This window comes from Didymosphaeria variabile, assembly GCF_027946475.1.
Source record: "Didymosphaeria variabile strain IMI 356815 chromosome Unknown scaffold_10, whole genome shotgun sequence".
Taxonomy (NCBI): domain Eukaryota; kingdom Fungi; phylum Ascomycota; class Dothideomycetes; order Pleosporales; family Didymosphaeriaceae; genus Didymosphaeria; species Didymosphaeria variabile.
Genome location: NW_026611629.1, coordinates 395,217 through 409,004, shown reverse-complemented (window position 1 = coordinate 409,004; position 13,788 = coordinate 395,217). Strand labels below are relative to the sequence as shown.

Below are 13,788 nucleotides of genomic sequence, written 5' to 3'. Positions count from 1 at the left end.
GACGCCTTCAGGGAAGCAGATGCGCACCAGACCTTGGACTGCATCCCGGAGGACGTCGTCGTCGAGATCCGCGTCAGACGAAAGTACCTTTAGTCTGAACGACCAGTCTTCGCTAATTGGCAGGCTAGCTGGTGTTAATGCTGCGCGTTTGCGTTTCGGCGATGCATATGCGGGGGACGGAGACGAGACCCTCTTTGACAACGCATTAGTATCGTGCGGCAACGAGGGAAGTTTCGCATGCCTTGCGCTTGTTCTTGCTCGCCATTGCGAAGCGGCCGTTTTGACGGCACTCGAGTTGGTGGTTTGGGAAGGCGACTAGCTGCGGGAGGCAATGGTGAAGTGGGAGAGGGTATCAGTCGCTGTCTGTTAGTGCTTAGATCAAGGCTAGCGGCCGGTCATTGCCTGAGCGATTCACTCCAGAGCCAGGCAGTCGGAACAGGGTGCAGCGGACCGCGGTGTAGGTGACCCTGCAGTGAGGGTGACCTGGTGAGCAGGAGAAGAGCATCTGCGCCAGACCCAGATGGTCTAGCGGTGATGTGCATGCACAATGGCACGAGTAAGGCGTATCCACTCGCACTGTCATCCTCACCCTCGCCTTCACCTTCACCTTCACCTTCACCAAGCTAGCTAGTAAGCAGATAGAGGGCAGTCCCAGCGGCGGGGCAGATGGCGAGGGCCCGAGCGGCGCTAGCAAGACGCGCCTGCCCCACAAAAACTTTGGACAGACGCCGCATCGCCCGCAACTCGACAGTCGCACAGTCGCCGGCCCACGCCACGATGCGACTGACGGTCAAGGTGCTGCCTCTGACGGCCGACAATGCCTCGGGCCCGTACCAGGCTGACGCGCTGGCTGCCTTCCAGCAGCGCGTCTTTGCGCTCCCCGTCGACGCCGCAGACAGCTTCGAGCAGGTATGGCGCAAAGTCGAGGACCGGTACAAGAACAACTACCTCGCGCCCCAGCACGCCGCCTTCTTCACCATCAAGAAGCTGCAGGATGGCCGCGACTGCGATCTCGACCTGAGCGACACCGTCGGCTCCATCTTCAGCGACGAGGCCGTCCAGGACCGCGTCGTGCAGGTCGTACCAAGCTTCGCGAACCGCCTCTTCTCCATGCCACCCGATACCAACCTGCGCCCGAACCCCCACAAACGTCCCAGGGAAGCGAGCGACGACGACGCAAACAAGCGGGCGCGGCAAGAGCCACCATCTGCGCACGCTATGGACATGGATGCCGCTGCCGACGGACCCATACACTCAGTCGAATCCGAAGACGACGACGACAACGGTGCAGGCATGCGCAGCACAATAGGCCAGGCGTCTCTCCAAAGCAGGCGTCGGGTACAAAGGTCCCACACGGGTGGCTCTGTGACTCTGGTGAGGGCATTTCGCCATGAGCAGCCCGAGTTCACCAAGTACATAAAGTCGGAGTCTCCCGAGCTCGGTGCATCGCCCTCTCACGATGTACCTGGGGGCACAGCCAGATCACCAGGTCGCTTGAAGAAGCCGGCGCACCACTCGTACGATATGGTCATCACCACCCCCAAGGGACCTACAACTCAACCTCAGGTTAGTACTGTTCCTTATTTCCCTCTTGTTTCCCCCTCCAGAAAACAACGCGCACCACCGAGTGCCGTTACTCATGGTAGCGATCCCTCGTTCTTCCTATCCAAGGTCGTTCTCGAAACTGAGAAATGATCAACAGGGACAATCCAGTCAGAAACCTAGTGAACCCGTGACGAATCAATCGACATCCGCAAGTAGAAGCAGCATCGAAGCGTGCAGGGTCAAGGCAAAGCTCCCAACTGGCGTTAATGACTCTACGAGAACTTCGACTGGACCCAACACGCCTACATCGTACGCCAGTCTGAGAAAAACCCAGCTTGCGGAGCTACTTCTTCTGCGTGGTATGACACCACAGCAAAGAGGCCATCGGAACAAGAATGACATGGTGCGACGCCTCATCGAGTACGACGAACAATCTTCGAATAGCCCTCATGCCGGCAGCAGTCTTGTTGTTCAGGAGACACCTCAGAACCACAGACGGACGGAAAAAGAGAAGTACGCGTCGCCAAGGAGCAGAAGAAAAAGTGCTTTCAATGCCGATGCACTGCTGCAAGCGGATCGAAATGTATCTGAGCATGGCGAGTCTAGCCAACAATTATCCGGATCACCTTTGTCCGTTCAGGATCATCCAACGGTCAGAACCTTGTCACAGAATTCACGTGCTTCCGCTATTGAGATCCGTCGGGCAACTCATAGTGACGATCCTATTGGCGAAGTACTCACAGACGAACCGCTCCGGTCATCATCACTATGCCTTGCGCATGGAGGTTCGGGTAACGACACTTTAGCGGTTGACCAAGACAAGGTGGTTGAAGTCGATAGTGACTATCCCAGTTTTAGACTCCCACAAACTAAGCACGATGCTCTTGAGAAGAGTAGTCCTGCCCCTAATGAACCGCTTCGATTGCAAATGGTGGAAGCTCCTAATGGACAGAGATCGGATAATTCAGAAAGCAATGGTGTTAGAAACGCCGATACAGCTGCAATCGAGGCACCTCAAGAATCGTCTCGAGCAGCGCCACGCTCGCCATCGCTGGAGCTTGTGCGAGATACCAAATCTGAGGGAAAGCCGCACGAAGAGGACGCTGCTCCTTGTCCTAGGAAGGATACGCGGTCATCGCCAGAACTAGGTGCTGACTATTATCTCAATGGTGGATCGTCTGTGTGGAAACGAAACGACTCTACCACGAGCGAAGATGAGGCGAACATGGCAGATGGGCAGGCCGTTGAAGAATTACTAGGTACAGAAGAGCGGAACGAGGCAGATGAGCACAACGAGGCAGATGAGCGCAACGAGGCAGATGAGCGCAACGAGGCAGATGATCCTCTGAACCCCTCGGAAAGCGATGACGAGACCAAGTCCAGATCTACAAGTAGGCCAAACTCGATCCGGTCATCTCCAATCGCGCTGCGAGAACCAGCCCAGTGGCTAACGCGGTCACCTTCACTTCATCGACTTGAAAGTGATGCCGAGTCGGGTGCGTCTAGAGCGTCATCTCGTTCCCAATCCCCGGTCAGTACCATCCTCGACGGGGATGATGCCCTGGCCCACGACACCAACGACTCAAAGAGCGATCCAGAGTCAGACGAGGAGCGTGATGTTGACAGGGTGGACGTGTATTCGACTCCTTCTCCAGCGCCTCCAGAGGCCCCTACTTCCGCCCAGCCGTCGCGAGCCTCTGTGGTCCCTGACACTCAGTCCTCATCAACGCAGGTACCGGCGTTACAACCGCCCCCGCGGTCAGCACAGTCTAACGGCGGGATTAATGCATGGTTCACCTCAGCATCCCAGCCGCTCACGCGTTCAAGCCAGACCAACCTGCGCCCTCCCTCAGCGTCGCAGCCTGCACTTCTCAGACGCGGCCCGCGAAATGCGACGGTGTACACATCCTTGAAAGCCATGCTGAACAACACCCGCGGACAATCCAAAGGAGTACCGCCAGTCAAGTCCAAGCCGTCCACGTTCAAGACTGGGGATCTAGGGAGCTTGAACCAGAAAAAGCTTCCTTCTGCACTGGACGAGGACAGCGAGGATGAGAGCAGCCAGGGGAGTAGCAGTAGCAGTAGCGATGAGGAGTCATAGTCGTGATCTTATAGGTCGTGCCGCTGCTACTGAGCTTTTTCGGTAGGTGCATTTGGCGACGGCTCGCTTCTGTTGGCAACACGCCGCGTGGAATCTTGGAAGGATTGTCTAGTGCTGTACTTGCCCGGCGTGAAAACACTTTTATCTACCATAGTAGTCAGCAACGACAATACAAATATCATGAACTCGAACTTCAACTTGACTAGCTAGTATTTCGTACATGTCTATAGCAAATCGCGTTAACACTCCATCTTCCAAACCCCAGCCAATGCAACACTTCATGGTCCGCCCTCAGGTCAGCTACGTGACCTGTTCGCCCGCTTTCTTCATGTCAAGCTTGGTGATGCACCTGCGATTTAAAGCACACTGTATTCTACCCAAATAATTTCCATCCATCCCGTATGATACAATAGCCGCAAAACCCGCCCGCGATGCTGCGATAGGGGAAGGATGTGAGTCCTTCACTCGGCCTTGGGTCTTGCGTTGCCGTTCTGCTCGTAACGTGGAGCGCCGTCAGAAGACTTGTGCATGTAGAACTTGCGCTCGAGAAACTTGAGGCCTTCGTCAATGATTCTGATATAGTGTTAGCAATCTTTGTACAAGAGTGAAACGACTTGGGTAAACTCACATGATGGGTCCGCTGATCAAGAGAACAGCCTTCCACTCACTCCAATCCAGCGGTACGACGCTGAACAGGCCTTGCAGGAAAGGCACGTATAGTAGGACGAAGTGGAGCGCCATAGACAAGCAGATAGCATACACGAGCATCATGTTTTTCCAGAGCGGCAGAGTAAGCAGCGATTCGGATGACGAAAGGGCATTCATGGCGTTCAGCATCTCGATGACGACGAGGATGGACAGCGAGACTGTTGAAGCTGCGCGAGAAGACTCGTTGGCGAACATCTCGCATCCGATCTCTGGGAATTGCGAGGAGCAGCGGTGGAAGTGGCTGAGCTGGTAGAAGCTGATTTGGGGACCTGCGCTGTTGAACATGAACCACCAGGCGTAACCGAATACGGTTGCTGCTCCAACGTAAGTACCGATGACCATGTAGCGGAAGAATAACCAGCCGTCCACGAGCGCTTCGTCACGCTTGCGGGGGTCGCCTCTTCATGACATCGTGATCCGGTGGGTTGAAAGAAAGTGCAGTGGCGGGCAGACCGTCCGTAACGAGGTTGACCCAAAGGAGCTGGACAGGGATGAGTGCTTCGGGCATACCAGCGGCAGCCGTGAGGAAGATGGAAACAACTTCGCCAATGTTCGAGGAGATGAGATATCTGATGAACTGTTGCGTGTTGTTGTAAATGGACCGACCTTCCTCAACGGCACCCTCGATGGTGGCGAAATTATCATCTACCAAGACCATATCAGCGGCGAGTTTGGCGACATCGGTTCCAGAACCCATGGCAACGCCAATGTCAGCTTTCTTGAGGGCCGGAGCATCGTTGACGCCGTCGCCAGTCATGGCAACGACTTCGCCAGCCTGTTGAAGGAGATCGACCAGTTTCTGCTTGTGGGTGGGTTCGACACGAGAGAAGAGAGAAGCTCGTTTAGCAGCCTCCATTTTCTCAGTCTCATTCAGATCATCGAACTCGCGACCGGTGTAGCTCTTGCCAGTGGTATCTTCGTTCTGACCAAAAACACCGATTTGGCGGCATATAGTTTCGGCGGTGTTTTGGTTGTCTCCCGTAATCACAATGACGCGAATACCAGCTGAGCGGCATTTCGCAATCGAGGCCCGGACTTCAGGACGTGGAGGATCCAACATGCCAACAAGACCAATCAGAGTCATGTTCTGCTCCAGTTTCGCATAGTCTTGTGTGGTCTTGGCGCCCTTCAGGAGAGGGTTCGAACCGATGTCGTCCACAGACGCCAGAGCTAAGATACGCAATCCTTTCTTACCATAGTCGACGACTTCTTTGGCAAGTAGGCCTGCCATTTGCTTGTTCAGTGGTACCTTTTTCCCATTCTCGCCAACAATGACGTGCGTGCATCGATCCAGGATGGATTCTGGGGCTCCCTTGACCAATAATTTTTGAGAGTGGGAGTTTTGCACCAAGACGGACATGCTTTTACGGTCGCGTGAGAACTCATAGGTCGCTTGTCGAGGGTAGCGTTCTTCATAATATTTGCTCGCGCGATGGAGACGCTCAGATGTAGAGACAGATGCACGGGTTGCGTTGAATTCGCGATCAGGTGTTCCGACCTTCTCAACCAGAACGCGCAACGCGCCTTCGGTCGGTTCACCAACCAAGGCATGTTGTCCGCTCTTGGGGTCCAAAGAAATAGCCGAATCGTTGCAGAGCGCGGTGACTTCACATATTTGGCGAACAGTATCGGACGAGGCAGCTAAATCATCCCGACTTTGACCTTGGATGGTGATTCGACCTTCGGGGGCGAAACTGGTTCCCTCGACATCGAACTCTTCCAAGCCCTTGCCGTCCTCAGTGATGAAGACTATCTTGTTGACGCTCATTTGATTGGTAGTCAAGGTACCGGTCTTGTCGGAGCAAATTACACTGCAGCTTCCGAGCGTCTCCACAGAGGGAAGGCTTCGGACAACGGCGTTTCTTGCTGCCATTTTGCGCGTTCCAAGAGCGAGACAGGTAGTAATGACGACAGCAAGACCTTCGGGGATAGCAGCGACGCCAAGAGAAACGGCGATTTTGAGGTAGTAGATGGCACCCTTTGTGAAACCGCCGTGCGATGGGTCATTGAAGTTGCGGATGTTGATGAGCCAGACCAGAGCACAGATAGCCGTAATGACCTTGGCCAACATGTCTCCGAAGTCGTTCAGCTTCTCTTTTAGAGGCGTAGGCTGCGAGATCTGCGACGTGATACTCTCATGGATGTCTCCAATGGCAGTGTTTGCGCCGGTGAGAACGACAAGCGCATTGGCATGTCCGGTAACGACGGTTGTCCCTGAGAAAAGCATGTTGATCTGATCCTGTTTGACAGCACTCTCGTCCTTGATGGGCCTGGTGTCCTTGGATACGCTCTCACTCTCGCCAGTAAGGATGGATTGATCAATGTTGAAGCTGTTGCTCTGAATGGACAATACCCTGCAGTCTGCGGGAATTCTGTCGCCAATTGCAACTGAGATAATATCGCCCGGGACCAAATCGTCAGCCTTTATGCGCGTAATCTTTCCATCGCGGACGACCTTCGCTTCGTTTGCGGAGTACTCTTGAAGGGCGGCAATGGCTTTTTCGGCGCTCGTCTCCTGCGATACGCCAACGACGGCGTTCAAAATCAGGATAGTGAGAATCTATGGAGAGACAGTCGGCACACATTCAATGTTATTATCTTGGACGAGCGACGACTTACAACTGCAGGGTCGACAAAGGCGGTCCAATCATCACCCCCTTCGAAGAGCGCAAGCACGAAGCTCACGGCGGCGCTGCCTAGCAAGATGATGACTAGCTGGTCCTTGAACTGCTCGAGGATGAGCTCCCATATCGGTGTTGGAGGATCCTCGGGAAGCGCTGTTTGTGTGCATCAGCAACTTTTTGCCCTGTACGTTGTCAACAGCTCGACGTACCATTTTTCCCGTACTTCTGCCTTGCGCTCTGCACCTGCTGCTCCGACAGACCCTTCTGCTCGGTCACGCCAAAGTGCTTCAGCGCCTCAGCAGGCGTCCTTGTGAAGGCATTCTCCATGCTCTTCGCGCAGCTATTACCGAATGACTCGCCGCGGGGGTGTACAAGAAGGGCTCGGAAACGAGGGTTCAAGGCCGGGCTGCAGGGCGGTTGACCTAGAGTGATCGTAGGCGAGGATGTCGTAATGAACGAGGGCGGCCCGGGCTTATGTAGAACGGAGCTTCAACTGGCGTGGCGAGGCGACGAAATCGAGAGAATAATCACAATCTGTCCTCACCTGGGTGGAGCACGGACGACGATCCAAACCAAGAGTCGTGACACTAGTCGATTACGGGTAACCCCCAGCTACGGCTGCGAAGACGCTGCATGTTACATTCGTTGGCCAACGTTCGTCTTTGTGCCTTTGCTTTGCTATGTACCCTGGTCTCGCTTTTTCAGCCCGATGAGCGGACTGCTGTTAAATGCGCCTGGAGAGGACGCTGCAAGAGCGCCACGGCTGGATTCCGAAGCACTCGCCGTTTTCGGAACGCCTGCCCCGCGAAAGTCCCACATGCGCCACACGTCTGATACGCCACAGCGACTGCGTGGCGGGCAGAACGGCACGATAAGGAGCCAGGGTCGTACTTCTAGTTCCGATGGGCGGGTCGCTGGGACAGATGACATGACGAGATATGCGTGGGGTGCTCTGGAGAAAATCGAACAGTGTACCTCTCGACACACCTAGTATTAATAGTGATATTCACGTCCCTCCTTTGCGTATACGCAAGTCGTCAATTCCTCCCAAAAGGTATCAGTAATATCCTCAGACCACAATATCAGAACGCCCAAAAGTGCAAACGCCAACGCTATGCTTTCATAACCGTCCATATCAACACCCAGCAAATGCTTCCGAATCGGGCTCCCACCATTCATATATGCTGTAAACAAATCGTAAATGTGCATCCTAATACCAGGCGCAACGACCGGGAAGAGAATCGATCTACCGCGAGCATCATTCACAGTATGCTGTTTACTGGAGCGCAATGCTGCATGATCAATTTCTCCACATCCCGGATAACAAAGGGTTTCGTGAGGAATCCCTTCATGCCGACCTTGCCAGCACGATCCACAGCTGCGTCGGTTACGTCTGCGCTGACGGCGAGGACGATTGGCTTGTCGGTGAGCGCGTCCATCTTTAGGATCATCTCGGTGGCCTGGAACCCGTCGAGCCGTGGCATCCAGAGGTCCATGAGGACGACATTGATGGCCTCGTGCAAAGGACTTTGCGCGTTGTTGCGCATCTGCTGGACAGCATCATTACCGTCATATGCTTCATGAACATTGGTGTACCCAAGGTTTTTCAGCATGTGGCGTAGCACACTCCGGTTGATGCGATTGTCATCAACTACAAGAAAGTTGAGTGGATATGCCTCCGCGAGCTTCTTGTCGTGGCCACTACGGTGAGAGGTTCTACCCTTGGAGATGGCGCGCGGACGCGCTGGTGACGCAGAGCGTGGGGATGGCAAACCAAGGTGATGTGGTCCAAGCGAAGACTTGCAGGGCGCGGGGCTTTTGGACGTTCGAGGCATCGGCTGGAAAGGCTCGGATGTAGGCGGAGGGGTGCTAGGATGGTGTGTGACGTTCGCCGAGACTACACCTGTTTCCAAAGACAAGTGGGATTTCACAGAGGGGCTTGGTGAGCCGAACGGTGAACCAGGGCGGCTACAAACTTCACCAGGGGTGACTGGCACGCGCATCTCGAATTCTGAGCCCTTTCCCGGACCTGAAACGTGCGATCTGAGGCAGAACAGATCGCCCCCAAGTTTCCGTGCGAGCCCTTTCGCCACCATTAACCCGAGGCCGAGCCCTTCGCTGACGCGCGTAGTGGAGTCGTCTTCCCTCGAGAATGGTTTGAACAAATTCGGTAAAAAAGCTGCGGGAATCCCAGAGCCAGTGTCCTTTACGTTAATGACAATATACCTGGCGTTAACACTGAGGGAGGCTTTCAGACTGATTGAGCCGTGTTCTGTGAACTTGATAGCGTTCAGCGCCAGGCAGGATATCATCTTGGCAAGGTCCTTCTCATCGATCACAATGGTGTCCGGCACATCTGACGATACCATCCATTCGATCATCTTCGAGTGCGCTTCGCCATTGGAGCTCCGTGTCCGTACTTCGATCTTCTCACCCAACTCTGTCTCTTCCGCAATGGCAGAATCAGGCCGACCTCCTACTTTGAGTGCGTCGTTGATGACATACTGAATGACCTCACGCAAATTCGTATATCGCAAGCCCGGCGCAGTCGAATGTTCGGACGCGAACATGGGCGACAAACCGGTGTCGCCCTCGCAACGGTTTCCGACGGCGCCATGCGAGCAGACTTCCTCCACAGGCTCGACGGTGTTTCCTGGTTTTGAACACTGGCTCGCGCGTGTGTTGCTGCTCAGAGGTTCTTCTGAGGTGGAATGTCGTATACGCCGACGAGCGCTTCTCGCCACTCGCACCTGCCCTGACCAAGCAAAAACTTCCTCTCTCTTTCGTTTGATGCCTCGGTACTGAGCAAACGGGAGCGTGTCGCCAGTGATGGGAATTTCTGGCCGGCTATTTCGGAGGAAAACATTCACCTGAGAGAAATCGGCATCCAAGGGTGTTGTAGGAGTCTCTGGTACCCCCATATTCATGTCATAAGCGTGCACGACGTTGTCGGCGGCTTCAACGGCACGTCGGGAAGAGTCTGCATGTTCAAGTCAGTATCGGAGGCCATGAAGAATGCCGATATCGCGGCGATGCTGACAGATAGGGTTATCTAGTGCACTGACCTTGTACAGCCTCGATGTTTTGTTTCAAGGAGTCGAGCAGCTTCCGTATTCGGGGCTCGTGGTGCGTGTCCTCGGCCACTTCTTTGATGTTTGCCATCATCACGTCCAACATACCCACTACACCCTGCATCGGCGTCCGCAATTCATGGGAAAGGCTTCGCGCATATGGCTTCAGCGACTGTGCCATTGATACAGCTTCGTGGGGAACGATCCTTGTCTCTTTCTTCACGACCTCGGCAGACTTTGCGAAGCTCTTTCCCTCCAGAACACGTTGCAGGATGAGATCCTCCAAACCGTGGAATAACATTTCCAAGTAACCCCAGCTCAAGCGCCGGTTCGAGGCTCCTTCCGGACTCCACATGACACCGAAATGGGCGAAGCACTTGCCATCAGCGAACAATGGGATCCCAAGATATGCCTCACCGGGCACGACCAGCTCATTTGGGTTGTTGATGATGAAGTCGTTGAGCTTTTCAGGAATGATGAAGATCTTGTCGTGCTTCATGTAAGCGCACGGACACTGGTAGGCGTGGTACTTGAAGTTCTTCATGTGGGTGTTGTTCCCGCGGCCATCATTGACGTAAAAGGCAGCTCCCATAAGACAGGCTCCGGGTTCCCCGATGGGCGGGAGTTCGACAGCGACGTCTCTATCATCTTGGAGGATGCGCTTGGAAACGAAGGCGTACTGTGCGCCGGTAATGTTGGCGAGTCCCTCTGTGAGCAGGTGCCAGAAGGCCTCGACGTCGGCTTTGCGGAGGGCGTCCTTGAGGCGTACGAAGGCCTCTGCTGCGTTACTTTCGACGGGGCTGTAGTGTCGAAGCAACTCCTCGTCGAAGCCCTCGTCCCCGCCGTGGACAACCATGCCAGGCATGGGCTGGGAGAAGCAGAGGGACGGGCGTGGGATTAAATCGGGCGGTACCGTGGTGGGGTCGAGAGCCATGTCTCCCATGTTGGAAGACCATCCGGGATGGCGGGCGAGAAGAGGCTCCTAGGCCTTGCAGGGATCAAGAGGAGAAGCTGGTGCTCGAGTGTGCTTTGGAGGCAGGCTGTGGGCGAGCGCAGGAGGAAGGCGGGGACGGAATGCAGCGTGTCGGGGTACGAGGGGATGCGAGGGATCAGAGATCAGAGATCAGAGAGCAGAGAGCAGAGAGGATGCGGCGTTAGGGCGCTGGCAGCGGAGGCCGACTGGCAAGTGGTCGAGTTGCACAGGAAGACGCGCCCCAGGTCGATCTAGAACGCGCGCCCACGGCGGAGGCCTCTGCGCCGCCCTGCAACAAAGTCCGACTGCCTGGCCTGGCCCGGCCTGTCCTGTGCCCAGGGCGGGCGGGGGCTGATGGATTTGCGTGTTCTAGATCAAAAGCCCATGCAGCGCCATGCCACGGCCCCCAAGCGCGACCGGACGCCAGGCAGCCCACCACAGTGCATGCGGTACAAAACCTCGCCCTCGTCCACAGCGCGCGTCGGAGCATTTCCATCGGCCTCGCTGCTGACGTCACCGCCTGCAGTCTGCATGTTCTCTGTGATTCCACAGCAGAGGGCGGGCTGAGACACATGACGACCACCAGACGCGCCGTCAGCTCCAGCAGCACGGCAGGCCGGATCGCGGGCCTCGTGCGCTGCGTCTTGCCATGGGCGCATGGGCGTTGCGCAGCTGGCTCACCATGGTTGCTGACCCCTCCCGGCCCCAGCCCCAGCCCCAGCTGCACCGCTCAAGCAGACAAGCAGACAAGCAGCAGACGGGGGCGAGTCGATGCGTTCCACCGACAGCGGCAGACGTGGGCGAGTCCTGAGCGTTCCGCCCGCCAGTGCCCAGCCCGCGCTCCCGCACTCTTCCCGTCTCGTGGCCTGGCTAGCCTCCCCCAAACGGTGCAAGCATTGTGCACTGTGGCTCAAGGTAACGTTACATGGCGTCATCGTGGAGAAACAGGGCTGTCGTGCCCCTCGGTGCGGCTTGCACGTCTTTTGCTGTCTTTGCAGGACATGCTCGCCCTTCTATGCTTTGGTGTAGATCCGGTTTGCAGCGCGGCTATCTGCACCAGGATCGCGCATGGACAAGAACATGCTCCTCCCCCTTGACGGGTAACCTGAACGGGGAATGATGTACATAATGCCCCTTCTGAGCCATTGATGTCGATCTCTGCTCGAAACGCTCCATAGGCGTCCAGAATCTCTGGAGTCTAGACAGATCCTGGCATCCACGCTTTGCACGCCGATCAATTACGAGTAATGCACCCGTGGACTGTCAGCTCCAGGCATTCTTATTTCGGCCGTCTGGTCCACGCTCGGCATTACGAGAAGCCGACATCCCAGCTTCTGCTCCTGCGGCCACCGAACCCTCAAGACCACGCTGCACCCCCCAACCTCGACCAGCCGCCTTAGCACGTTTTGTGAAGGGACCCAGCTGACTGCCAACGCCCAAGCACAGACACTGCCCGCCCGCCGAAGAGAGACTTGTGGGCATGCACCCGCATATGCGCAGTCTTGTAGCTCGGCCGAAGTTGCTCACCGGCATTTTAGACCGAACCATCCGACCGTGCTCTCGCTCCGTGGTTCGATCAAAGCTGCTACCGAGCCCAGAAACACCTCAGACTGGTTGCACCTTTTGGAAGCAGCAGGACCACACAATTGCCATGTTTCATCTTCTCGCTTCCCACTATGTCGGGCACGTCGGACCTGTACAATGGTTCACGGGCCGCAATCCCCTTTATCAGACTCAGCTGCCTGAACTACCCTGGTCAAGCCTTGATAACCCCCAGCTTCTCGTCTGCACCCACTAAGTAAATACACATTGACCTAAACTGTTTTGGTCCAACAACAGGACCCCTACTCGTCTTTCCATAGACGTTCGTCGAATTTCCCCTTCGTAACCCTCCATGACAGCCGCTCAATGCCCCCGGAGAGCCGCGCATCAGTCTATGACGACACACAAGCCCATGTTCACTAGAGGAGAGCCTGTGTTGTTACGTTTGACCGACCTTGGCAACGGTCTGGACCGACGCCCACAGCGACCCCCGATGCTCTTCCGTCTTCCCCAATGCCGACACGACAGACTAGGTCACCTACTGCATGAGGGGCGTCTTGTACTTTGAGACTTGATACAGATTCCGCAGATAGCGAAAGTCGAGGCCCTCGCATCTGTTTTGGAGACGAGACGCACCACGCTGGTGCTTCGCTTCGGATATATGATTTGGGGGTTGTTTGCATATGCGACAGGCCAGAGTCTAGCGATGCCCATATAGTAGTAGACCAAAACTGATCCAAATGCTCATACTTACTATGACCGCTGATCTGTACTCGACCCCACTACTACCCTGGCTCCCTCGTCTCCAAAAGATCGAACACGAACGCGTTGTAACGTCCAGGCCGGTCGATTCAACATGTTCCGTCGGCATGGCAACGCACAGGAATAGCAATGAGTATTTGCCGTTCCTGTGTGGTGCTGAATAGTCTTGCAGCGAGCTTGTACCATTGTCTACAATGCTTCGGTACCAATGGGAGGGAGAGGGTCCCTCATTCTTGCGAAGTGCCCTCATATCATTTTCGGAACGCTCAACTTGCAGCCATCAAATGTAGATCATCATTCGCTACCAACTCCCTGCACGGTCGAAGCTGCGCCAATTAATCACCTAAATATTCCAGGGTACAACGCGTCTCCACTGCCGTCCTACTTTTGCTGTCGAATGACACCCTTTAATCCCTTATGCAGTGGGAGTTGCAGATGCCCTTGTGCAAAGATATCTACCGA

The 13,788-nt window shown here is 55.4% G+C and overlaps 4 protein-coding genes across 4 annotated transcripts; 1 reads left to right on the top strand and 3 right to left on the bottom strand.

The window, feature by feature from the left end:
* Positions 1–777: 777 nt before the first annotated feature.
* N0V89_012183 (uncharacterized protein) lies at positions 778–3,646 on the top strand (the record flags this gene model as incomplete). The annotated part of the gene is made up of 2 exons (XM_056220906.1): positions 778–1,566; positions 1,703–3,646. The coding sequence occupies 2 exons, from the start codon at positions 778–780 to the stop codon at positions 3,644–3,646; spliced, it is 2,733 nt and encodes a 910-aa protein (XP_056064893.1).
* A 461-nt stretch (positions 3,647–4,107) lies between these two features.
* On the bottom strand, positions 4,108–4,696 carry N0V89_012182 (uncharacterized protein; the record flags this gene model as incomplete). Its single annotated transcript, XM_056220905.1, has 2 exons — positions 4,108–4,219; positions 4,275–4,696. 2 exons carry the CDS (start codon positions 4,694–4,696, stop codon positions 4,108–4,110), a joined length of 534 nt encoding a protein of 177 aa, XP_056064892.1.
* Positions 4,697–4,733: 37 nt separating this feature from the next.
* Positions 4,734–7,305, bottom strand: N0V89_012181 (uncharacterized protein; the record flags this gene model as incomplete). The annotated part of the gene is made up of 3 exons (XM_056220904.1): positions 4,734–6,914; positions 6,974–7,131; positions 7,188–7,305. 3 exons carry the CDS (start codon positions 7,303–7,305, stop codon positions 4,734–4,736), a joined length of 2,457 nt encoding a protein of 818 aa, XP_056064891.1.
* A 935-nt stretch (positions 7,306–8,240) lies between these two features.
* On the bottom strand, positions 8,241–10,992 carry N0V89_012180 (uncharacterized protein; the record flags this gene model as incomplete). The annotated part of the gene is made up of 2 exons (XM_056220903.1): positions 8,241–9,958; positions 10,044–10,992. 2 exons carry the CDS (start codon positions 10,990–10,992, stop codon positions 8,241–8,243), a joined length of 2,667 nt encoding a protein of 888 aa, XP_056064890.1.
* Between the last annotated feature and the right edge of the window lie 2,796 nt (positions 10,993–13,788).